The 23552-nt window shown below is 45.1% G+C and overlaps 2 protein-coding genes and 1 long non-coding RNA gene across 3 annotated transcripts; all 3 read left to right on the forward strand.

Moving 5' to 3' along the window:
• The first annotated feature begins 1952 nt into the window (after positions 1–1952).
• Positions 1953–5907, forward strand: LOC120406097 (maestro heat-like repeat-containing protein family member 2B). The gene is made up of 7 exons (XM_039540388.1): positions 1953–2045; positions 2280–2402; positions 3526–3678; positions 4396–4422; positions 4746–4868; positions 5279–5332; positions 5896–5907. The coding sequence occupies exons 1-7, from the start codon at positions 2025–2027 to the stop codon at positions 5905–5907; spliced, it is 513 nt and encodes a 170-aa protein (XP_039396322.1). The 5' UTR covers positions 1953–2024.
• A 234-nt stretch (positions 5908–6141) lies between these two features.
• Positions 6142–7416, forward strand: LOC120405910. Its single transcript, XR_005598981.1, has 3 exons — positions 6142–6196; positions 6367–6462; positions 7357–7416. It is a non-coding gene; the product is annotated as an uncharacterized LOC120405910 (long non-coding RNA).
• Positions 7417–12257: 4841 nt separating this feature from the next.
• On the forward strand, positions 12258–22079 carry LOC120406098 (maestro heat-like repeat-containing protein family member 2B). The gene is made up of 5 exons (XM_039540389.1): positions 12258–12312; positions 13159–13271; positions 14087–14239; positions 16219–16270; positions 22060–22079. The coding sequence occupies exons 2-5, from the start codon at positions 13167–13169 to the stop codon at positions 22077–22079; spliced, it is 330 nt and encodes a 109-aa protein (XP_039396323.1). The 5' UTR covers positions 12258–12312; positions 13159–13166.
• The last annotated feature ends 1473 nt before the right edge of the window (positions 22080–23552 follow it).

Here is a 23552-nt window from a genome sequence, read left to right on the forward strand (position 1 = left end):
GTCCTGCTAGTGAAGGCAGGTGGCTGGACTCAATGACCTTTCAAGGTCCCTTCCAGTTCTAGGAGATTGGTATATCTCCTTTTATTCCCAGGATTCCCTGGATCTGATCTCTATATAATCAAAGGGCGTCATGTAAAGCCTTTACTGGATACCTGTGCCACACAGCTCATCATAATCATTGCACAGTGATTGGATGGGTAATATATAAGGTGTTATGGTTGTATACTGAAATTGATGCTTTTAAGGTCTGTGAGTTGGGGCTGGTCACCAGAAAGTGATAAACAAGTTTCTTTCAGGCAGGAGACGCTTATCTGCCTGTGAGTAATTATTCACAGTGGATGCTAATCAACAGAGGAAAATTCTAATCAAGTGATTATCAAATCTCCTCTGGAGACTTCACACAAGAAAAACAAGCAAACAGTAGGGGGTACCCTGTTTTCAGATGAAGACAATGGATGTGTGGAACTATATCTGGAGGTCCAGAGGTATCTGGCCCCAGGTATCCTTCACCTATTGGGCGAACTGCCAGCTGGCTTGTCTTATGAATGGAGGATGACCTTTGGTCTGGGTGTTTCATGCTGGGAGAGAGATTTGGGGGAGCTATCCTTTGTGAGACAGGGGAATGTTTGGTTATCTAAGTTCAAGCTCTAGAAGTGTGTTAGGATTTTATTTTTACGTAACCATTTGTTTACATTAATTTTACTTGCTGCTTCTCAACTCTCTGATCTTTGTCAATTGAACTCTACTTGTTTTCACTATAAATGTATCTAAGTGTGTGCAATGGAGCGGTGATGCTGAGGTGAAACTGGTAAGGTGGTGTGTAGCAAACCTATGAATTCTGAGTGTCCAGTGGAACAGGGGCTGGACATTGTGGGGCTGCAGAGAGGGTTCGGCGGTTGGACTGTACCAATTGCTTATCTGTAGAAGGACAGTGGAACCTGGATGGGGTGAGAAGGGCGTGCTTGTATTTCCTGTGGCTGGCAGAGCACAGAGAAGTCTTCCTCATGCTAAGGGCAGGTGGTAGTGAGGTACCTCACAACCCTGGAGACCCTCAGGAGGTGGCATAAAGGGTCCATAGCACTTCAGAGAAGGTTTCTGGTCCTTCGTAGTCCAGGGCCCTTTGTTCAAAGTTTACTGGGCCCATCCTCCATCCACTATAAAATCACTTCTCAATGGTCAGATTTCTTGGCTCCATCTCATTCTCCAATTCACTTTTCATCTGGGTTTGGGGACTGAGAAGAATCATCAGACAAAGGTTAAAGAACAACAGCAGAGAAAGTCTGGGTTGTCGATGTTTATAGTTCTCAATAGGGAAATAACCTTCCCATGACACCTGAATATTGGAAAGTTTACAAGAGAGAACAAGGAAGAAAAAAAAACACCAAACAAATAAACAAACAAACCCTACAACAACCCCCAAATTTTTGCAATTAACCATCTGCTTTAACTCTTCTTTTACACTCAGTTCCTAAGAACATCTCTGGCGATGATAGATGACAGTACCTGGAGCAGCCAGATAAGCCTTGAGTTGAACCAGCAGATGGCCGGCTATACCAGCCCCTCCCATGAGAAGGTTTGTTCTCTGTTAAGGCTTAGTTTCTAGTTAATTTCCCTTGAAATTCTGATTGGGGGGCTGCATAAGGCTTCTCTCAAGGCTTCATTACTTTATATTTTATTCTGCATATAAAATTTGTTTTTACTTGTTCCCTGCTCTCTTGCCCCCCTGCCCTTCCAATATTTGCTTGGACAGGCTGCTTGTCTGTGCTGCATTGTTGGTTCTCTGGCTGGGCTAGATGATGGGATGTTTCTGCAGTATGGGTGCTTGGACTTGGCTATCTTGTTCTTTCCTGAGTGTTGCTGAGCTGGGTCTGTACTGACTGGCACGTTCTGTTACTGGTATCTCAGTGCCGGTCTCTTTCTTTCAGAGTTTCCTGTATAAGGCGCTAGGAACGTCCTTAGCAGTTTGCCGGGACCTGGTCCACGTTAAATCACAGCTTCATACATTTTTGACAGCAACAGATTATATGGAAGCCCCTGAGAGACAGGTGAGGACTCTGTCCCTCTCCCCACTTTACCAAGTAATCCCTGAATGCTCCCTGTGGGCTCAGCTCTGAGCTGGCCTGGGACAGATGCCATTTCGCTTCATATCCTCTTCATTGCTGTTTCACTCAGCCCCCGCTGCCCACGGGTCTGACGCCTGACTGGCGCTTTACACCGCTTCAGCTGAAAGGAAGGGACTCGTGGGTTAGATCCTAACCAGTATTTTTCTTGGGTGACAGGGAGTCATTTCCATCCTCGCATTCTGTGCTGAGAGCCACGTGGACCTCACCCTGAACGCACTTCAGGAGTTTGGGGCTGCAATGAGCAAGGTTACGATTCCTGGGTTCATCAGCCGCCTGAAGGTAAAGGAGCCAGGGGCTTCTCTCCAACTTCCTCTCCCTCTATAGCAGGGGCAGCAGCCCTGGGGTAGTGTCTGCTCTGCTCAGCTCGCATTGTCCCCCAGCGTATGCGTTCTACGGGATGCCTGCAGTTAAGCACAGTGGAGCACAAGCTGGAGCTGGGGTTCTCTCAAATGATTTTTATCATCTGATGTCTCATGGCTTGAGCGCCCCTCCCATGCACAATGTGTGGGAACTACCTCAGTGGCTTGCATGGAAAAGCATTTAAGGTATTTTTAACGTTTTTTTAATCCCAGTTAGTAGCTGGAAATGAGGAGGTGTTGCAAGCAACATGTGGCCAACCAGCCTGCTTTAGGTAGACCACCAGTGGTCTACGGATGACAATTATGGAACCTGTGATTTAGAGCAGTGGTTCTCAACCTGTCCAGATTAGTGTACCCCTTTCAGGAGTCTGATTTGTCTTGTGTACTCCAAATTTCACCTCATTTAAAAACTACTTGCTTACAAAATCAGGCATAAAATTATTAAAGTGTCATAGCACATTATTACTGAAAATTGCTTATTTTCTCATTTTTACCATATAATTATAAAATAAATCAAATGGAATATAAATATTGTACTTGCATTCTTTGTAGTCTGCTGTAAAACTAGGCAAATAGCTAGATGAGTTGATAAACCCCCTGGAAGACCTCTGCAGACCCTCGGGGTATGCAAGTAGCCCTGGTTGAAAACCACTGATCTAGAGGCTAGAGCAGGAGACTAGGCCTCTGGGCTTCCACTGCTGGCTCTGCCATTTACTCACTGTGCAGCCTTAGTCAAGACATTTAGCGCCTGATCTTGTACCCACCAGTGTCAATGACTAAGCTCCCGTGTACTTCACTGCTGTAGGTTCAGCATTTTAGGCTCTCTGTGTCAGAGTTACCTAGTGGGAATGATGGAGATACTAATATCTCCACACCTCACCATTATTATATTGCTTAAACACTTTTTGTAAGTGGTTTGAGATCTTTGGCTGAAAAGAGCTTTGCAAATGCAAGCTGCTATTGCTGCTGTGAGGAATTCCTCGGTCAGCAGCAGATCAGAATTCCAAAGCAAAAGGCATCAGAAGAACTTTCTGATTGACTAGGACTACCACCATGGGAGAAGAGGCCAGACTCGCAGCACCCTGATGCTGGCCTACAGCAGCGTGGCTGTCCATGCTCCAAAAGACCAGCTTCTCTCCCGAGTAGAGGCAGACATCACAGGGAACATCCTTCTCCATTACAGAGCCATTTGTCAGGTAAGAGCTTTTGCGTGATAAGTGTCACATAACTCAAATTTAAAACTGTAATGGACGGAGCGTGAGCTGTCACATGTTGTATCATTTTTGTTGCTCTTCTTTGTATTTTCTCTAGTTTTTCTATATTCTTCTGAAATTCTGTAGACTCCAGCTACACAGTAATTCAGATGCAGTGACACTCAGGCTATTCAGAATAACAATCTAACTCCCCTCATAAGGATGTGTATCTAGCTCTATCTTTTACTACCCAAGAGGGACTAGTGCTAGCCTGTATTTAGTTGATTTGCTGTCACGCTCTTTCTTGGACTCACTACTTCCCTTACCTCTTATCTGTCGTCTTGTTTGTCTGTGTGCTCTGTTATTTCTGTTCCCCAGGTGCCTGACTGCTGGTCCTGACTCTCATCTCAGTACAACCTCTCCACATCACTTTGCCATTCAGTTCTGCCTTGTCTAACTGAGACTCTCACTTAGGCATTGCCAAAAACAGTTGAACCAAACTGAGATCTTCCAGTAGTTCACAAGTGCAAATATTACGGAGGATGGCCCCTGATATTGACCTCTGGAAAACACCCCCTCTGGATACCTTTCCTGCCTTTTAGAAGATTTAACAATAGTGATTTCTCTCTGCTCCATAGTCACCAGCCAGGACATTTTGAGGTTGTGTGTTATGTGGGACTATCTACATTGCTAATAGCTGTTTTGCATTTTGTTTTTCAGGTGCTGGGCATCACTGTTGTAAACAAGGTACGTTCTAAATAATCTGCCCTCAGCTTTTGCGTTTTCTATACACAAGTTGCTTGTTTAAATTGCACAGAGCTTGGTTTCCTTGCTACATCAAGCAGGAGTCCTGGCTGCTCTGGTGTAAGTGGACCTGGATTTATTTGATGAACCTGGGTTTTCTCTTCTTCCTAGGTGGGTGCAGATCCAGAGTCCTCTACCTTCTGGGGTCTGGGGACACCTCTCTCCTTCCCTGAGGCTAGATTTAATTCCTGATCTTTATCGTCTGGACTCTGGTTCTTCTCTGTTTCTCATCCACATCCTCTTGTTTCTCCTTCTGGATTATGTAGGACATGAACCTAAAATTAACCCTCATCCACAATGTCATGGAGATTAGCTGTGCCATCTTGGAGACCAGAGACTCCCAAGAGTTCGAATTCTCATACAAACTGGAGCTCCTTGGCTACATGCTGGTGAGTGATTAGGAGCTTTGAGGACTGAAGTACAAGAGAGTTTGTTGTAATGTAATGAGACTGGTTTTCCAGGGAGATGATATTTTATCCATTGGCTGTGACTGTACTACTGCAGTCTCATGAGCTACCTGCATGGTACCCAGAATGCTGGGTCCCCTCTGAGCTTGGCAGGGATGCTGACATATTGTGGGCTGTAAGTGGAAGGAATGGCTTGTGTCTGAGTTCTCTTTCTGTCCTCTGTATAGCCTGCAGATGGCCCTACGGTCCATTTCTGAGGCAGAGAGCCTGCTGGGCACAGTGTCTGTTTATTCCAGGTCTGGCATATGGCCCTGTTTCAGGGTGTGAGAGGAAGGCCTCTCTGCCTTTCAAATCCATTTCCCATTTTTTATGTCCCTATTCATGCATTTCAGGACTTCATTAAAAACGAACCACTGGATTCCCTGGCATCTCCAGTTCGCTACAAGGCAATTCTTGCCATTGGACATCTGAGGTAGGCTATTTTCTGCCATATTTCCTGGCACTGTGATGCCTTATTTGTTAATTCATGAGTGTCAGGTTGGGAGCAGTTTAATGCCTGCAAGGTTTGGCTCACCAGGGCCACCTGGTGGGGCAAATGGGGCATTTTTTCCCAGGCCCCAGACCCCACAGGGGCCCCCACAAGAGTTTTTCAGGGACCCTGGAGTGGGGTCCTTCACTCCGGGGGCCCTGGAAAACTCTCACGGGGCCCCAGCCCCCGGAGCTTCTTCTGCTCCGGGTCTTTGGCGGCAATTCCCCGTCGCCGAAGACCCCAGGCCCCCTGAATCCTCTGGGTGGCCCTGTGGCTCACATGCTGCTCCCCAGCAGGACTTTAATTCTTAAGGATTTGAATGTGTCCATTTGGGTGGTTGTGCTCGAAAGACGCAAGATTGGAGGTTGTGGGGCATGTAGTACAATGGAGCAGAGCTCAGATGGGGAGGGAGGTGTCTGGCTAGCTGGCAGGGGGAAGGAAGCTTGTGGGTTTCTCTAAAAAGGGGACTTGAAGTTTTAGCTTTACTTCTAGATGAGCCAATACTTAAGAGAGGTGCAAAGTGAAGGGTTGTTCACATTTGGGGTTCTAGATTGGGACAATCTCCAGTCATTGGACCCGTTTCTTTTACTTGGAGGTGGTACTGAGTCTAATGCATGACTTTTCTCTCTATCTTTCTTCTACCAGCAAACTCAAACCATCTCTGACCATGGAGGAAAACCGTGAGCTCCTTGATCAGTGCTTCAAAAGTTTATTTCCCCTTCCTCCCTTGGAGATGATGAAAGAGGAAGGCGAGACAGCAAAGGATGCTCTGCATATACAAGTACGTGACGACAATTCTCCTCTGGCACCATCCACTGTATTTCTGCCCAGCAGGCACTGGGTGATGGCAGTCACACATGGCCTCCCTGGCAAGGTTATGGTTAGCTTTCCCCAGCCCACACACACACACATGATCTGTGCTGAGCCGCACTCCTTCTCTTCTGGTTTCAGTCACCCTACGTGAGCTCCTTTGAAGCCCTTTGCAAGCTAATGGAGACATTGCTGGAGGAAGCACCAACCACAGACTGGTTCCAGGAAATGTTTGAAGTGAGTAGACCATTGAACCGTGGTGGAGATTGTTTCTTGTGTTACAGCAGGGAAGAGTCAGAGATTTAGGGGGTCAAGCTTCAGTTGTGGAGGAATTTTCCGCAACTGAGTGAATTTTAGGGAGAAAGCACCAAATTCTTCCTGGGATAAGCGGGCATGTGCCCCACTGAAATCCACGGAAGCTATGCCATTTTATGCCAGGGCTGGATTGGGACCAAGTTCTTACAGTGTCGTTGACACTACTTGGAGCGGCAAGAAAATCACCACTGCAGTAGCCAAATCCAAGAGAACCAGTTGAAACTGATCACTTCTTCTAAGAGGAATTCATGAATATTGAGTTAAGCCCTGTGTATGGAAACTCATTCAGAGGAGACTTCCTGTTCCTCAGACATGAACAGAATATCATGAAGAGCTGAGGGGTGGGGAATTTGATGCACCTTCAGTATAAAAAGGAAGTTATAAAAGGAGCTGGGCTGGGGGGACTTCTCTGCTCTTATTCAAATTAATAAAAAGAAATGCTCCTCTCTGTCATTTTGCCACTCATCGTGGGAGAAGTTGCCCAGGAAACAGACCATAGCAGCAGACATCAAACAGCATGCAATGTGCTAGACAGCTCCCATCAGACAGTCTACAGCAGACATCACAAACACGGGCCCAGATTCATCTCTCATGTGACTCCTTTGGCTTCAATCGAGCTACAGTACACCAGAGGTGAATCTGGTCCCTGGGACTTGTATATCTAAGGGGCTCTTTCATTAGACATGTAATTCCTTTGCTACATGGAGGTCAGATGCTTTGGAGAGGGATTTTAGTGACAATTAAACCTGTTTAAGAGGAACTTTTGGGAGGGATTTTCTGGTACTAACTCTGTCCATTCCCCTGCTCTACCAACAGCTCCTAAGGACATGGTTCAGTTCAGGGAAGGAGTGGGAGAGAGAAAGGGCCTTGCAGGCCAGCACCCAGCTGCTGACTGCCTATCAAGAGACAGTTCACAGCACAGTGAGTATAGCCGTACTCTTCCTTGAGCTGACTTCCCTGCTTACATCAGATCTGACACTCAACGCAAATGCATGAAAAACTCTTCCAGGACAGCAGCTGGGATCTGAAGGTGACTAACATCCCTCTGCTTCCGTAAGAGAGAGGTTTACACAACAATGCTGTGACCACACTGCGGGCAGACTGCAAGAAGTAGAAGGAGACCAACCCCAAACTGATGGCTTATTCTATCATTAGATTCACCAAGTCAACAACAAAAGAGCTTCCACCCTAGTTAACAAGATGCGAAACACGGTCCCCTTTTGGCATTCCAGACCTTGGCTCCTATCTAAACAGCCACATCTTGGAAGATGGGGGAGGGATAGCCCAGTGGTTTGAGCATTGGTCTGCTAAACAAAGATTGTAAGCTCAATACTCGAGGGGGCCATTTAGGGAACTGGGGTAAAAATCTGTCTGGGGGATTGGTCCTGCTTTGAGCAGGGGGTTGGACTAGATACCTCCTGAGGTCCTTTCCAACCCTGATATTCTATGTCTAAGATAGTAAGGGGTTACTGGAAACCTGATTCACCATATGTGGGGTTCACTGATCATAAAGGACCAGATGCTTATCCCCAGGTCAATGTGAATCTTGGGTCTTCCCCAAATATCACACTGTCAGCCAATCCTTAATAACTAAATCTAAGATTTATTGTTAAAAGTAAGAAGAGAGTTACAAAGGGTTAAAAGATCATTATCCAGACATGTGACTTTCAATGTTCATAGTTCAGGATCACAACAGTGATGGAATAAACTGCTGATTTGTAAAAGTCTCTCTGGAATCATCCCAACAGATCAGAATCCAAAGGCAGCTTAGATGTAAAGTCTGTTAGTTTTTCCAGGCATTTTCCAGGTTCTTCCAAATAATCATTTGGAATATCTCTGTCCTATGGCTTACACTGTCCCTGTTCAACGTTTAAGCAGACTAGAGATGATAGGATCAGGCCCGAGCCGTCTCTTTTATTGCTATTCTACCAGGCTGACAAGCCTACCTCACAGAAATTGTCACAGAAGGACCTTCCCCCAATGCAGATGGCCCATTCTACTTTGCTTTGAAGATAATCTTCTATTTCCTGTGCATACACAGTAAACTAGTTACATTCATTCACATAAGGTAATTAGCCGTTCTTCTATTATAACACAGATAGTTAAGCTGAAGATAATGTAGAAATGATTGGTTTCCTGAAGTGTCTTCCATCTTTGATTTTAAGGTTAACTGAACATCTTGCACACATAATTAAGGCAATTAAGCCATGAAAGGGAATTAGCAAGCTAATTTAGTTACATTGTGAAACTTCTAACCAGGTATAGATAAACACAGACAAATACACTTAGCATCTATTGTTCATTTTTGAATGAGTTGATGATTGCTAGTCTAATACATCTCTTTGAAATTCACATGCAAGTAAACTGTCTTGATACAGTTAAGTTATTATGGGTCATACACAGGTTAACTGGTCTGCCAGTGTCACAAATGCCTTCTTGGTTCTTATGCTCCCAGGATGCTAAAGCTGAATTTCTATGTAATCAGCTAAGAACATAAACCATAAGAGTGGCTATCCTGGATCCCCCAGAAGAATGGTTCATCTAGCCCAGTATCCTGTCCTCTGACAGTGGTGGGTGCCAGATGCATCAGAGGGAATGAACAGAACAAGACAATTGTCAAGTGAACCATCCCCTGTTGGACAGTCCCAGCCCCAGCATCTGGCAGTCAGAGGTTTAGAGACATCCAGATCATGGGGTTGCATCCCTGACCATGTTAGCTAATAGCCAGAGATGGACCTATCCTCCGTGAACTCATCTAATTCTTTTTTGAACCCAGTTATACTTTTGGCCTTCACAACATCTCCCTGGCAATGAGTTCCACAGGTTGACTGCACTGTGTGAAGAAATGCTTCCTTTTTTTTTGTTTTAAACCTGCTGCCTATTAATTTCATTGGGTGACCCCTTGTTCTTGTGTTATGTGAAGGGCTAAATAACACTTCCTTATTGACTTTCTCTACACCAGTCATGATTTCATAGATCTCTATCATAGTCCCTCTTAGTTGTCTCTTTCGTAGCTGAAAAGTCCCTGTCTTTTTAATCTCTCCTTGTACGAGAAGTTGTCCCATATGCCTAATAATTTTTGTTACTCTTCTCTGTATTTCTTCCAGTTCTATCATATCTTTTTTGAGATGAGATGAGCAAAACTGCATGCAGTATTCAAAGTGTGGGGGTACTGTAGATTTCTATAGTGGCATAATGATATTTACTGCCTTATCATCCATCCCTTTCTAATGGTTCCTAACATGTTAGCGTTTTTGACTGCATGTGGAGCAGATGCTTTCAGAGAACTGTACACAATGACTCTGAGGTCTTTTTCTTGAGTGATAACAGCTAATTTAGACCCCATCCGTTTGTATCATAGAATCTCAGGGTTGGAAGAGACCTCAGGAGGTCATCTAGTCCAACCCCCTGCTCAAAGCAGGACCAAACCCAACTAAATCATCCCAGCCAGGGCTTTGTCAAGCCTGATCTTAAAAACCTCTAAGGAAGGAGATTCCACCACCTCCCTAGATAACCCATTCCAGTTCTTCACCACCCTACTAGTGAAAAAGTTTTTCCTAATGTCCAACCTAAACCTCCCCCTCTGCAACTTGAGACCATTACTCCTTGTTCTGTCATCTTCTACCACTGAGAACAGTCTAGATCCATCCTCTTTGGAACCCCCTTTCAGGTAGTTGAAAGCAGCTATCAAATCCCCCCTCATTCTTCTCTTCTGCAGGCTAAACAATCTCAGTTCCCTCAGCCTCTCCTCATAAGTCATGTGCTCCAGCCCCCTAATCATTTTTGCTGCCCTCTGCTGGACTCTCTCCAATTTATCCACATCCTTCTTGTAGTGTGGGGCCCAAAACTGGACACAGTACTCCAAATGAGGCCTCACCAGAGCTGAATAGAGGGGAATGATCACATCTCTCGATCTGCTGGAAATGCCCCTACTTATACAACCCAAAATGCCATTCGCCTTCTTGGCAACAAGGGCACACTGTTGACTCATATTCAGCTTTTCATCCACCGTAACCTCTAGGTCCTTTTCTGCAGAACTGCTGCCCAGCCATTCGGTCCCTAGTCTGTAGCAGTATGTACAATTGGGATTATATTTTCCAATGTGCGTTACCCAGTTCAGTACAGGACTCAGAGGCACAATGTTACCAGACATGCCCGTTACTTTGGGGAGGCTCATTAATTAGGGTCACTCTTCTGTGGGGGGGAGGGGCAGTTCTGTAATTGTATTAATGTGCTGCTTATGTCATTTGTGTGTTCATATGGAGCTCTACTCCTTCCTTCCACAAGTCCCCTCCCAATGGAGCTCTCCTGCAGGACCTCGGTTCCCCAGGGCTAATAACTAGAACTAAACAAACATGCGTGCACACACTAGCAGAGCAAGTCAATCAGCACTCCCCAGCTGATCCCCTCATACGTCCCTGTATTCAGTGGGGTGGGTTAAGCAGCACTTTCAGTTGTGCCCCCCTTATGCGCCCCAACTTTAACACATTCCTATCTCACTTTCACATTACAATTGTACTGGTAGTAACCCACTTGATGAGCAAACCCCACAGTATATTTTGGGGCACTACAGGGATCTTTAGCTTAGGTACAAGAAGTGTTGCTGCACAGTAAATGGGGGAAGCTAAAAACACAAAAGAGTAAAATTCAGAGAGAGAAGCAACCAGCTGAACCATAACAGTTAGTTATTTATTGAATCAGAGTGATAACCACACCAGGAGGGCTAAACAAACATAACAGTTACATTTTAAAGGTTAATCCCTGAGGTAGGAAAGAAAACAGAGAGAGAGAGATGGATCTCACCCACTCCATGAGGCTTGAACTGGTCGGGGTTCCCAGGTGATGGTGGTAGCTCAGGGTCCTGAGTGCTGGAGACAGGCAGAGCCCCCAGCATGATCAGTCAGGAGGTGGAATCCCAGTGGAACTGATGCAGAGTTTGGATTTATATATCAGAACCCTTACCTGGGCATAGGTAGGGGTTTTGTAGAGAAGATACAGTGGTTCAAGGGAGAACACTAGATTTGTTTATAGGTAAACTGATGGCTCAAGGGTTTTCTTTAGGCTAGGCAATAGGAGCTGATCACTCTTGGCTATGGGTGTTTTCTTCCAGGGAGCTCACAAGACAACTAGGCTGCTTCAGTATTTTGGGATATGAGTCAAAGATTTATTACCAGAATTGGTCTGATAATTGCTGAGCGGGGTGTGTGCAGGCGTAGGTTCATTAGAATCTGGAGCAGGGATTCCCATGATTCAATGCGTCCCTGCTTTCTGGTCCCAGAGTTCAGTGCAGTTCTCTGTTCTTCATTCTTTATGCTAATCCCTATACCATCTTTCATGCAGATGAGGCTAGGGGAGTTGTCTCTGATCTTCATTCTGTATGCAAATGGAGATGTCTTAATCTTGTCACCCTTGTCAGGAGGGGTCTAGGTGTGTCTCCCCAAACCCTTCATTGTTCTCTGCAAGCCTTTTCTCTGATCGGTTTTGGTTCAAACAGAGACGGGGTTGGGGGTGTCCTTCATGAGTCACACAAGCTAGATACTGTGCCCTGGTCCCCCCAAAACACAGAGCTGACTGGTATCAACAATAAAGATGGCAAGTGAAGTCTAGTACAGCTGGAGAACGTTCATTCTTCATTCTTTTTTAATTAGACTCAGGAAACTTTTCATCAGTTTGGATCTCTGATTGGAGCAATAGCACCATACAGCTGTGATTCACTGGCCACATCTCGTCAGTGGGTGGTTGACTGTATCAGCTGCCTTCTCTGTATACAAGGTGAGGAGACCATTAGCAGGTATAAGTAATTCTTCAGCTTCTTTCACTGTTGTAATGTCCATTTTTCTGCCTGTCCAGTTCTTTCTGTCCTGTCTGTTGGCACTTAGATAACAGAGTGGTGGGCATCTTCTAAATAGCTCATTAGAAGAGACAATTATGATGTGTAAAGAGCCTAGCACACTTCTGGGAACTGTACAAATAATAAATGGTCTGCACCAGGTAGATAACTGCTCAGTTCCTTAGGGCTTCTCTACACAGGGACACTAAGGAGAGTTAATCCAAATGAACTAAAGGTGTAAATTTTAAAGTGTCATTAAACACGTGTGGATGCTCTGATTCTGAATGAAAATGGCCCTTCTTAATTTTAGTGAATTACATGAATTAAACTAACCTGAAAAAGGCCCCTTTAATTCTAAATAAGTGTGTCCCCAGAGGTGTTTAATGAAGTTTAACTAATGCCGTTTGAAAATGAATTTGGATTAGTTTTCTTGACTATCTCCATGTAGACAAGCCCTTGGTACTAAACATTTTCATTCTCTTTACCCTGCCACTGGCTGTTTTGGAGAGGTTTCCTGGAATAATTCTTTAAACAAAAAGTTCTTGCAGCTTGTTCAATCCTGTATCAATCACAATAACATACCACTACTGTTAACTTTCAGACATGTAGGGTGTAATCCTGACTCCATTATAGTCAACAGGAGTTTTGCCATTGACTTTGATGGGGCCAAGATTTTACACTATGCTGATAACAGCCTAGCACATGGATCCTCCTGTATGAATATCCATGCAGTAGAGGTTCAGTTTCATTAGTCGTTGCAGTACTTTTTTTCCTTTTCTCCACTTCAGGCCAGCCCATGAACCTGGGGTCAGCGGAGGAGGAGCTCAGATGTCTCCGTGAAGAACTAACAGCAGCTCCGGACCCCGAGGCTCTGTTTCAGGCATCTTCCAAAATGGCCAGGGTAACTGACTCAAAAAACTTGTGCGGATGTTCTAGTGACCGGGCACCGTTCATTTTACATTTATGTTTTCATGATGCCTTTCCGTACTTGGAGCAAGCTGTGGGCGCGGGGCATTCGTTGCTAGTAACCAGCAAGATGCTTTTCATAGATGTGTGCTATGAATGCCATGTAAAATCCAGATTCCACAGAATGTTGCACGCCCATGAAAATGCACACGCAGATGCACACACATGTACCTATCCAGCTATCCATGAGAAAAAAATGTATTAGTGGAACATCAAGCTGAGAACCCATCCAGTCTTCATTCAAAACCTTGTGGGTTTGCCTTAGCCTATATTTGTGTGCATGCCTCTCTTGACTTCATTTTTTATGTTGTAAAAAGATGCAGTGTATCTAAGAGAACACAAACTGGAAACTTACCTCCTGCATATCCAGTACAATGTTGTGCTAACTGTGCAACAGAAGCTTTGCCTCGAACCTGATCTCATTAGTGTAGAATACAAAAATGTAGTATATAGACTATGGAGAGAATTTTAATCCCAAATGGCTAGCTGGACATGAAGCTAATTAACAAATTGTTAATTAATCAGAGGGGTAGCCATGTTAGTCTGGATCTGTAAAAGCAGCAGAGTCCTGTGGCACCTTATAGACTAACAGACGTATTGGAGCATGAGCTTTCGTGGGTGAATACCCACTTCGTCGGATGCAAAATGCTGATGCATAGATCTTTTTCCATAGAGATATTAGGCCTCCATTTTTACAAGTGCTGGAGCCAAACATCATTGCAGTCTCTCCTGTTTTTGATTTGTTCCCAGGTTGTTAGTGAGTACTTTTCCCCAGAACAGGCCACAGACTTTATTGCGGCCACAGTGGAAGGTATGCTGTCTGCCAGCCCCACCTGTGCCACGGCAGCTGGACTGTGGATGAAGGTTATACTGAAGGAGTGTGGAGATGCCATGCTCGATAAGGTAAAACGGGAAACTGGAGAGGTTTTCTGCCTAAACTCGAGGCTTTTAGATCTTTGCCCTCATGTGTAATGAACAAAAATCTTGCTGTTTCTCCCCCTCGGACATAGAGTCGATTCCATCTCTGTTGCCACCCTAAACTAGGCAATGGCAGAATCAATAGCAATAGACCGAGAGAATCCAAGGGAAAAGGAAGATGGTTGGTTATTTATTTGTCTGGCTTGTTGCCACAGTATTCAGCCAAGAAAGGCTTGAAAAAACAGACTCTGGGGAAAAGACAAGAAGACAGAATGACTGGCACTTGGAGGCATCCAGTTCTTAGGAGGCCTCTGGCTAAGGGCTACCTGGATAAAAATAGCCCTGTAGTCATTCCCAGTGAGTCTGGAGCCTGGGCTCTGAGACCCACCCTCTTGCCAGGTTTCAGAGCCTGGGCTGCAGCCTGAGCAGGAACAGCTACACTTTTAGCCACATAGTGCAAGCCCCTCAGGCCCAGGTTGACCTGAGCTCTGAAACTCACTGCTGTGGGATTTTTTTTGGTGTGTAGATGTACCATTTAAGAATAGAAGGAGGGAGGGAGAAAACTATAGTGTCTTTGGGGTCCACTATTTATATGCCTTATTCTGGAGCCCAGTGCGTTAGGGCTAGATGAAAGGAGCACTCCACAAATCTTCTATCAAGGCTGGTGAAAGGCTGCAGGACAGGGAACCCTCGCAGCAGAACTGCCACGTTTGCACAGTGTTTTGAAGATGTGAAGGGCTAGGAATGAATATGAGAGGTCGTCACCTGTTCATAGTCCCAAGCATTTGCGCACTGTGTTTAAAGCACTTGCATATTTTGTGCTTGTGGTTGTTTATGAACTGTGCATCCTTCGAGGCAAATGGTTGCATTTGGCTGCTTAAATCACACCTGCAAAATCTGGGCAAGCAAATCCTTCTTTTATGCATGCCAGCTGGTTTATTTAATGCATAGCTGGGCACCACCACATTAAATTACCTGGTATGTACAGGGAAACCCCGCTCAGGGGCGGCTCCAGGCCCCAGCACGCCAAGCGCGTGCTTGGGGCGGCATGCCACGGGGGGCGCTCTGCCAGTCGCCTGCGGGAGGTCCACCAGAGCCACGGGACCAGCAACTGGCAGAGCCCCACCTGCTGCATGCCACTGTGCTTGGGGCGGCGAAATGGCTAGAGCCGCCCCTGACCCCGCTATAATGCACCCTGCAATAACGTGAATTCGGCTATAACGCGATTGTAAAGTGGCTCCGGCTGCCCCAGGCCAAAAAAAAAAAAAGCGGCTGGAGCGCCGCGGAAGCGCAAAATAAATAAATAAATAAAGCGGCTGGAGTGCTGCGGAAGCGCGAAAGAGAAAAAAACAAAGTGAGAGAGAGGCTTTGTGAAGAGAGAGAGGCTGGAGTGCCCCTGAAGGAAAAGCAAAAAATGGAATGTGGCTTTCCCACTGCCTCTTCTCACCTGCCCCCGCTTACCCTTTTGGTGAGAAGAGCCACACTCTCCCCGGCTGCTCCTCGCTCTTCCTCTGCCCGTTGCACGTCTCCCCTGCTCTCCCCAAGTGTTTCCCTCTCTCACTGCAGACTGAGAGCCCCCGCTGCTGGAGCTCCACCCTTGCAGTTACTGCTGTGGGCAGTTCGCAAATGGAAGTAGTTTTCTGCCCAAGAGAAATTGACCGGCTTGAAACTGACCGGCTTGAAATGGTAAACCCCGCTATACCGCGACCCCACATTTAGCGCGATCCAATTTTTTGGACCCCGATCATCGTGTTATAGCGGGGTTTTGCTGTGTGTGTCAGTGTTAATTTTTACAGCCAAGTGTGGGCAATTGTTGTGGGTTAAAGTTACACAGACATATTTGATCATTTGTTTCTTGAGGAATTTCTAAAAAAGCAGCAAATGTCTAAATAAAGGTTTTGATTCTGTAGAATGAATGGAGAGAAAGAAAAAGGGACATTGCTTTCTGGTTTTGTTCCTTCCAGGTGCCAGCTATTCTGGATATAATATATAGCCACATGGCTACTATCCAGGAGGGCAGCTTGAGGCAGTCCCTGCTGGAGGCAGTGTCTATTCTAGCTCACCATCACCTAGAGGCAGTGATCTCCAGCCTCCTCAGCAACCATCTGCCAATGGACAGGTATATACCGCTACCTATTGCATTCATCTTGGTAAAACATGGATCCCACAGTCCTACTGGGAGATGTAGGGCTTTATTTAAGCAGCAGACATTTTGGGATAATTCCTGATGGTTAATAGCCTGGGTCTTTCTCCAGGAAGGTCCAAGAGCATGTTAAGGTGGGGGTGTGGAGAGAAATTAAGTGTCATTCTGTTTCCATTAATTCATAACTGCTTTGACATCCTAAAGACCTAACTTTACTGGTATAACTGGAGTGTATTGTTGGAAACATCTACTTCTCTAGCAGGGCTGGCTCCAGGGCTTTTGCTGCCCCAAGCAGCAAAAACGGGGGGGGGAATACAAAAAACCCCTGCGATCGCAATGTGCAGCTCATCTCTTTCGCTCCGAGAAGGAGTGAGGGACCAGCCGAATGCCACAGAAGACCCAGATGTGCCGCCCCTCACCATTGCCCACCCCAAGCAGCTGCTTGCTGGGCTGGTGCCTGGAACCGGCCTGGCTCTCTAGACACCTGAATTGACCTCACTTTGGAAATTAGCAGTTGCTGTTGGTTTCCTGGTAGCATGACAGCTTCAAGTCCAATCCCTGGCTGATTACAAAGAATAGGGCCAATATTGTCATCAGACCGCCGCTTGGTATCGGTGAGGGTGCGGCTGCTAGAATAGCGTTGCCATCCTTGGGATTTAAAACTGGACTGGAAGCAGATCCATCATTTCATTTAAAGGTCCCCAACTGAGTTATCAGTTATCAGTGCTGGAATCTAAGACCATAAAAACGGCCATACTGGGTCAGACCAAAGGTCCATCTAGCCCAGTATCCTGTCTTCCGACAGTGGCCAGTGCCACGTGCCCCAGAGGGAATGAACAGAACAGGTAACTGTCAAATGATTCATCCCCTGTTGCCCAGTCCCAGCTTCTGGCAAACAGAGGGTAGGGACACCCTTTGTGAAGGGGAACTAGGATGGCCATGAATATTCGTTCTCATAATTGTATGTCCAGTTAGTAGGAATGTGGCTTTTCTTTCATCCACTTGCCTTCCAAACCCTGGATCTTTGGGAGCCACATGCTCATGAGTCCATATTTCCTGGGAAGTGGGAAAACAGGAACTGAGGTTGGCGCTCTGTGTCCTGTCCTTCGGAAGTCTAGTATTAATGATTAGGCTGCAGTAAGACTAGGTCACTTAACCTAGTTCTGTAACTGGAAACTCAATATTTAAACAGGAGGAGCGTTAAAGGAGGACAGTGCTCCTAACTTTCTCCTCATAGGCAAGGAGAAAAGTTGGTCTTTACTTAAATAGGACGCATTCAGTCTGAGCCACAAAAGTGTCCAGGGGTCACATGTAACTTCTATTAAATTGCAGTGACACCACTGAGCTGTGGAGATCTTTGGGGAGAGACCCCTTGCTTGCCACTCAAGTCCTACAGGTCCTAATAGAAAAAATAAAGACTTCAACAAGGCAAGAAGGAAGCGTCACCTCAGAGACTGAAACTGACAGGCATTTCGCAGCTGCTGAACCTCTCTCAGTAAGTCAGATGACAGACACTCCTTTCAGGCTTTCCTCTGCCCTGTGACAATCCTGCTGGTGGAAAGCTAGAAGTGTGTTAGTAATGGGAGATTCGATTATTAGAAATGTAGATAGCTGGGTCTGTGATGACCGGGAGAACCGTATGGTGACTTGCCTGCCTGGTGCGAAGGTTGCGGATCTCTCGAGGCATCTAGATAGACTTATGTGTAGTGCCGGGGAGGAGCCGGTGGTCGTGGTACATGTAGGTACCAATGACATAGGGAAGGGTAGGAGAGATGTCCTGGAAGCCAAATTTAGGCTGCTAGGGAAGAGACTGAAATCCAGGACCTCTATGGTGGCATTTTCAGAAATGCTCCCAGTTCCACGCGCAGGGCCAGGTAGGCAGGCAGAGCTGCAGAGTCTCAATGCGTGGATGAGACGATGGTGTAGAGAGGAGGGGTTCACATTCATTAGGAACTGGGGAAACTTCTGGGATGGGAGGAGCCTATACAGGAGAGATGGGCTCCACCTAAACCAAAGTGGAACCAGACTGCTGGCACTAAACATTAAAAAGGTTGTAGAGCAGTTTTTAAACTAGGAGATGGGGGAAAGCCGACTGCTGCAGAGGAGCGTGTGGATCGGACACAGACTTCTCTTAGGGGAGAGTCTGATGATAGAGAATCTCCAGGTTATAGTCAGGAGCAGAGGAATGAGAAGTATAATGTAAGGGCCGGACCAGATGATAAACAATCACATAAAAAAGAATCTGGCACATCAGAAAAAGGCAGGCTAATAAACAGGGACAAGTTTTTAAAGTGCTTGTACACAAATGCCAGAAGTCTAAATAATAAGATGGGTGAACTAGAGTGCCTTGTGATAAAGGAGGATATAGATATAATAGGCATCACAGAAACCTGGTGGACTGAGACCAATCAATGGGACACAATCATTCCGGGGTACAAAATATATCGGAAGGACAGAACAGGCCGTGCAGGGGGAGGAGTGGCACTATATGTTAAAGAAAGTGTAGATTCAAATGAAGTAAAAATCTTAGGCGAATCCACAGGTTCCATAGAGTCTCTATGGATAGAAATTTCATGCTCTAGTAAAAATATAACAGTAGGGATCTATTATCGACCACCTGACCAGGACAGTAATAGTGATGATGAAATGCTAAGGGAAATTAGAGAGGCTATCAAAATTAAGAACCCAATAATAGTGGGGGATTTCAATTATCCCCATATTGACTGGGAACATTTCACTTCAGGACGAAATGCAGAGATAAAATTTCTCGATACTTTAAATGACTGCTTCATGGAGCAGCTGGTACGGGAACCCACAAGGGGAGAGGCGACTCTAGATTTAATCCTGAGTGGAGCGCAGGAGCTGGTCCAAGAGGTAACTATAGCAGGACCGCTTGGAAATAGTGACCATAATACAATAGCATTCAACATCCCTGTGGTGGGAAGAACATCTCAACTGCCCAACACTGTGGCCTTTAATTTCAAAAGGGGAACTATACAAAAATGAGGGGTTAGTTAGACAAAAGTTAAAAGGTACAGTGACTAAAGTGAAATCCCTGCAAGTTGCATGGGCCCTTTTTAAAGACACCATAATAGAGGCCCAACTTCAATGTATACCCCAAATTAAGAAAAACAGTAAAAGAACTAAAAAAGAGCCACCGTGGATTAACAACCATGTAAAAGAAGCAGTGAGAGATAAAAAGACTTCCTTTAAAAAGTGGAAGTCAAATCCCAGTGAGGCAAATAGAAAGGAGCACAAACACTGCCAACTTAAGTGCAAGAGTGTAATAAGAAAAGCCAAAGAGGAGTTTGAAGAACGGCTAGCCAAAAACTCCAAAGGTAATAACAAAATGTTTTTTAAGTACATCAGAAGCAGGAAGCCTGCTAAACAACCAGTGGGGCCCCTTGACGATGAAAATACAAAGGAGCGCTTAAAGATGATAAAGTCATTGCGGAGAAACTAAATGGATTCTTTGCTTCAGTCTTCACGGCTGAGGATGTTAGGGAGATTCCCAAACCTGAGCTGGCTTTTGTAGGTGACAAATCTGAGGAACTGTCACAGATTGAAGTGTCACTAGAGGAGGTTTTGGAATTAATTGATAAACTCAACATTAACAAGTCACCAGGACCAGATGGCATTCACCCAAGAGTTCTGAAAGAACTCAAATGTGAAGTTATGGAACTATTAACCAAGGTTTGTAACCTGTCCTTTAAATCGGCTTCGTACCCAATGACTGGAAGTTAGCTAATGTAACGCCAATATTTAAAAAGGGCTCTAGGGGTGATCCTGGCAATTACAGACCGGTAAGTCTAACGTCGGTACCGGGCAAATTAGTTGAAACAATAGTAAAGAATAAAATTGTCAGACACATAGAAAAACATAAACTCTTGAGCAATAGTCAACATGGTTTCTGTAAAGGAAATCGTGTCTTACTAATCTATTAGAGTTCTTTGAAGAGGTCAACAAACATGTGGACAAGGGGATCCGGTAGACATAGTGTACTTAGATTTCCAGAAAGCCTTTGACAAGGTCCTCACCAAAGGCTCTTACGTAAATTAAGCTGTCATGGGATAAAAGGAAGGTCCTTTCATGGATTGAGAACTGGTTAAAGGACAGGGAACAAAGGGTAGGAATTAATGGTAAATTCTCAGAATGGAGAGGGGTAACTAGTGGTGTTCCCCAAGGGTCAGTCCTAGGACCAATCCTATTCAATTTATTCATAAATGATCTGGAGAAAGGGGTAAACAGTGAGGTGGCAAAGTTTGCAGATGACACTAAACTACTCAAGATAGTTAAGACCAAAGCAGATTGTGAAGAACTTCAAAAGATCTCACAAAACTAAGTGATTGGGCAACAAAATGGCAAATGAAATTTAATGTGGATAAATGTAAAGTAATGCACATTGGAAAAAATAACCCCAACTATACATACAACATGATGGGGGCTAATTTAGCTACAACGAGTCAGGAAAAAGATCTTGGAGTTATCGTGGATAGTTCTCTGAAGATGTACACGCAGTGTGCAGAGGCGGTCAAAAAAGCAAACAGGATGTTAGGAATAATTAAAAAGGGGATAGAGAATAAGACTGAGAATTTATTATTGCCCTTATATAAATCCATGGTACGCCCACATCTCGAATACTGTGTACAGATGTGGTCTCTCACCTCAAAAAGATATTCTAGCACTAGAAAAGGTTCAGAAAAGAGCAACTAAAATGATTAGGGGTTTAGAGAGGGTCCCATATGAGGAAAGATTAAAGAGGCTAGGACTCTTCAGTTTGGAAAAGAGGAGACTAAGGGGGGACATGATAGAGGTATATAAAATCATGAGTGATGTTGAGAAAGTGGATAAGGAAAAGTTATTTACTTATTCCCATAATACAAGAACTAGGGGTCACCAAATGAAATTAATAGGCAGCAGGTTTAAAACAAATAAAAGGAAGTTCTTCTTCACGCAGCGCACAGTCAACTTGTGGAACTCCTTACCTGAGGAGGTTGTGAAGGCTAGGACTATAACAATGTTTAAAAGGGGACTGGATAAATTCATGGTGGCTAAGTCCATAAATGGCTATTAGCCAGGATGGGTAAGAATGGTGTCCCTAGCCTCTGTTCGGCAGAGGATGGAGATGGATGGCAGGAGAGAGATCACTTGATCATTGCCTGTTAGGTTCACTCCCTCAGGGGCACCTGGCATTGGCCACTGTCGGTAGACAGATACTGGGCTAGATGGACCTTTGGTCTGACCCGGTACGGCCTTTCTTATGTTCTTATGTTCTTATGTTCTTATGTGGTAGAATATTGCTGTGTGGGCACTTCTCCTCTGATGTACTGTTTCCCTGAGTCCAGCTCTGCTGTCTGTGGAACAAATACGGCAGTTTTAGAGTACGTGGCTGATTTACTTCATAACATCTGGCAATTAGAGAGTCTTTGAACCAGGTTGCTCACAGTGCTTTGCAAATATTCCTTAGGACTCACAACATGCCTTGGTAGGTCATACACATTTTTACAGATGTGGGAAACTGAGCCATGAGTTAAGGGAGTTGCTCGCAGTCATTCAAGTTACTGGCAGAAGTGAAAATTCAGTACAGCTGATATCAGAAGGGGAGAAGAGGATGTGATGGTGTTGGGAGGAGATCTCATTTTTTACCATGCTCTCCTTTCAGGCAACATGTGCCATCTTTGAGGTGGTGTCAGCACTGCAGTCGAGCAAAGCTGTGCAGGAGCTGCTCCCAGAGTTGTTTCCTGTTCTCCTGCAGCAGGTCAGCCGAACCTCAGGACAAAAGATGCCTTTGCCAAGGATAAGAAGCCGGAGCCTGTTCCAAAAAGACCAACAACATACTGAGGGCAACCCTTGCTGGTAATTAGAAGGAAGGGAGAGAAACAAAGAGAATTCCAATAGAGTTGTGTGACACTCCCCAGGAATTTCCAGGGTTATGAGGCACCTTACCATTGCCTGCCCTTAGAGTGAGGAAGTCTTGTCTGTCTGCTGTGGGTCAGTTCCCTAAAATGACGAGGCTCTGGCAAAACAAGCACTGCCATCCAGGCCTCCTCAGACCCCAGTCTCTTTGTACAGGTTAGTGATAGACACACACCAACCCCCGAGTCTTCTGACTGTTCCGTATGGTGTTTAGACCTTTATCCACTGAACACCCACAGAATTACCAGGCCTGCTGTTCCCTATGGAACAGTACACACCAGTTTACTACTTATACTGTAGACTCTATACTTTATTACTTATACTCTATAGTGCAAAACACACAGCACTTAGATATATTTATAGTGCAAACAAGAACAGAGATGATCAAAGAACAGAGATTCCAGTGATAGTGAGTAAGAATGCAAGCAAAAAATGGTTACATGTCAAATGAAATCATAACATGCTCCTAGAGACTAAACTTAACCAACAGGTTAACCTCCTGTCTAAAGATGTTTCTCCCCCAACGTTCTCAACCAAGCCTGATAGCGACCCCGCTGTCCGTCTCGCTGTCCATCTACTTCCTAAGTGAAAGATGCCAGGGTGTCTTCTTTGTCCCCCAAATATACTAGAGCAAACCTTTGAGGTGTACCCCAAAATTGGGTCCCCACCCCCTGTCTCCTTCCTGTTACTTTTCTTTCTTTGAAGTTCTCACAGTCCTTCTGAACTGAATGTGAACCCTACATGCTTAATTTACATGTAAACAAACAGATGGAGAAACATTTCTTGCCTTAAAGAAAACCATTTTTTCACCTTTCCTGGTGACTAGTCCCTAGACACAGATCATAAGAATGTAATTTTCAGTGCGTATACATGGCTGTTTACACAGCATCTGTAGATGTGTTTCACAATGATATTGGTGACATGAGCTTTTATTTGAGACTCATATGGCAATCTTTGAGTGATCTTTTAGCCCCTTAAACCACTGACTCACTCTGGGAATGTCCACCTCTGCAAATTCCTCTGTAACTTTAACTGTGGGGTCCAGATTAACTGGCTGGTGCCACGTAACCTATACTCAGGTATGCTCAGGGAAACTCTGAAGAAACTTCCAGAATCATGCAGTCCATGATCTCCCCCACAGTTTGAGTATCTGGCCTTACCAGTGACTGGCCCAATCTTTCAATTTCTATGCAAATGCACAGAGGCCTAATCCCTCAATCCATCTTTCAACTCTCCATT

This window comes from Mauremys reevesii, linkage group 5 (genome assembly GCF_016161935.1).
Source record: "Mauremys reevesii isolate NIE-2019 linkage group 5, ASM1616193v1, whole genome shotgun sequence".
NCBI lineage: Eukaryota > Metazoa > Chordata > Testudines > Geoemydidae > Mauremys > Mauremys reevesii.

Bases quoted from the DNA above. Each gene is read 5' to 3' on its own strand.
- LOC120406098 (XM_039540389.1), top strand. From the start codon at position 13,167: ATGAACCTGGGGTCAGCGGAGGAGGAGCTCAGATGTCTCCGTGAAGAA. The intron at 14,240-16,218 runs GTAAAACGGGAA...TGTTCCTTCCAG, and splicing joins GAGATGCCATGCTCGATAAG to GTGCCAGCTATTCTGGATAT. The intron at 16,271-22,059 runs GCAGCTTGAGGC...CTCTCCTTTCAG, and splicing joins CATGGCTACTATCCAGGAGG to GCAACATGTGCCATCTTTGA.
- LOC120406097 (XM_039540388.1), top strand. From the start codon at position 2,025: ATGGAAGCCCCTGAGAGACAG. The intron at 2,046-2,279 runs GTGAGGACTCTG...CTTGGGTGACAG, and splicing joins TGGAAGCCCCTGAGAGACAG to GGAGTCATTTCCATCCTCGC. The intron at 2,403-3,525 runs GTAAAGGAGCCA...CTGATTGACTAG, and splicing joins GGTTCATCAGCCGCCTGAAG to GACTACCACCATGGGAGAAG.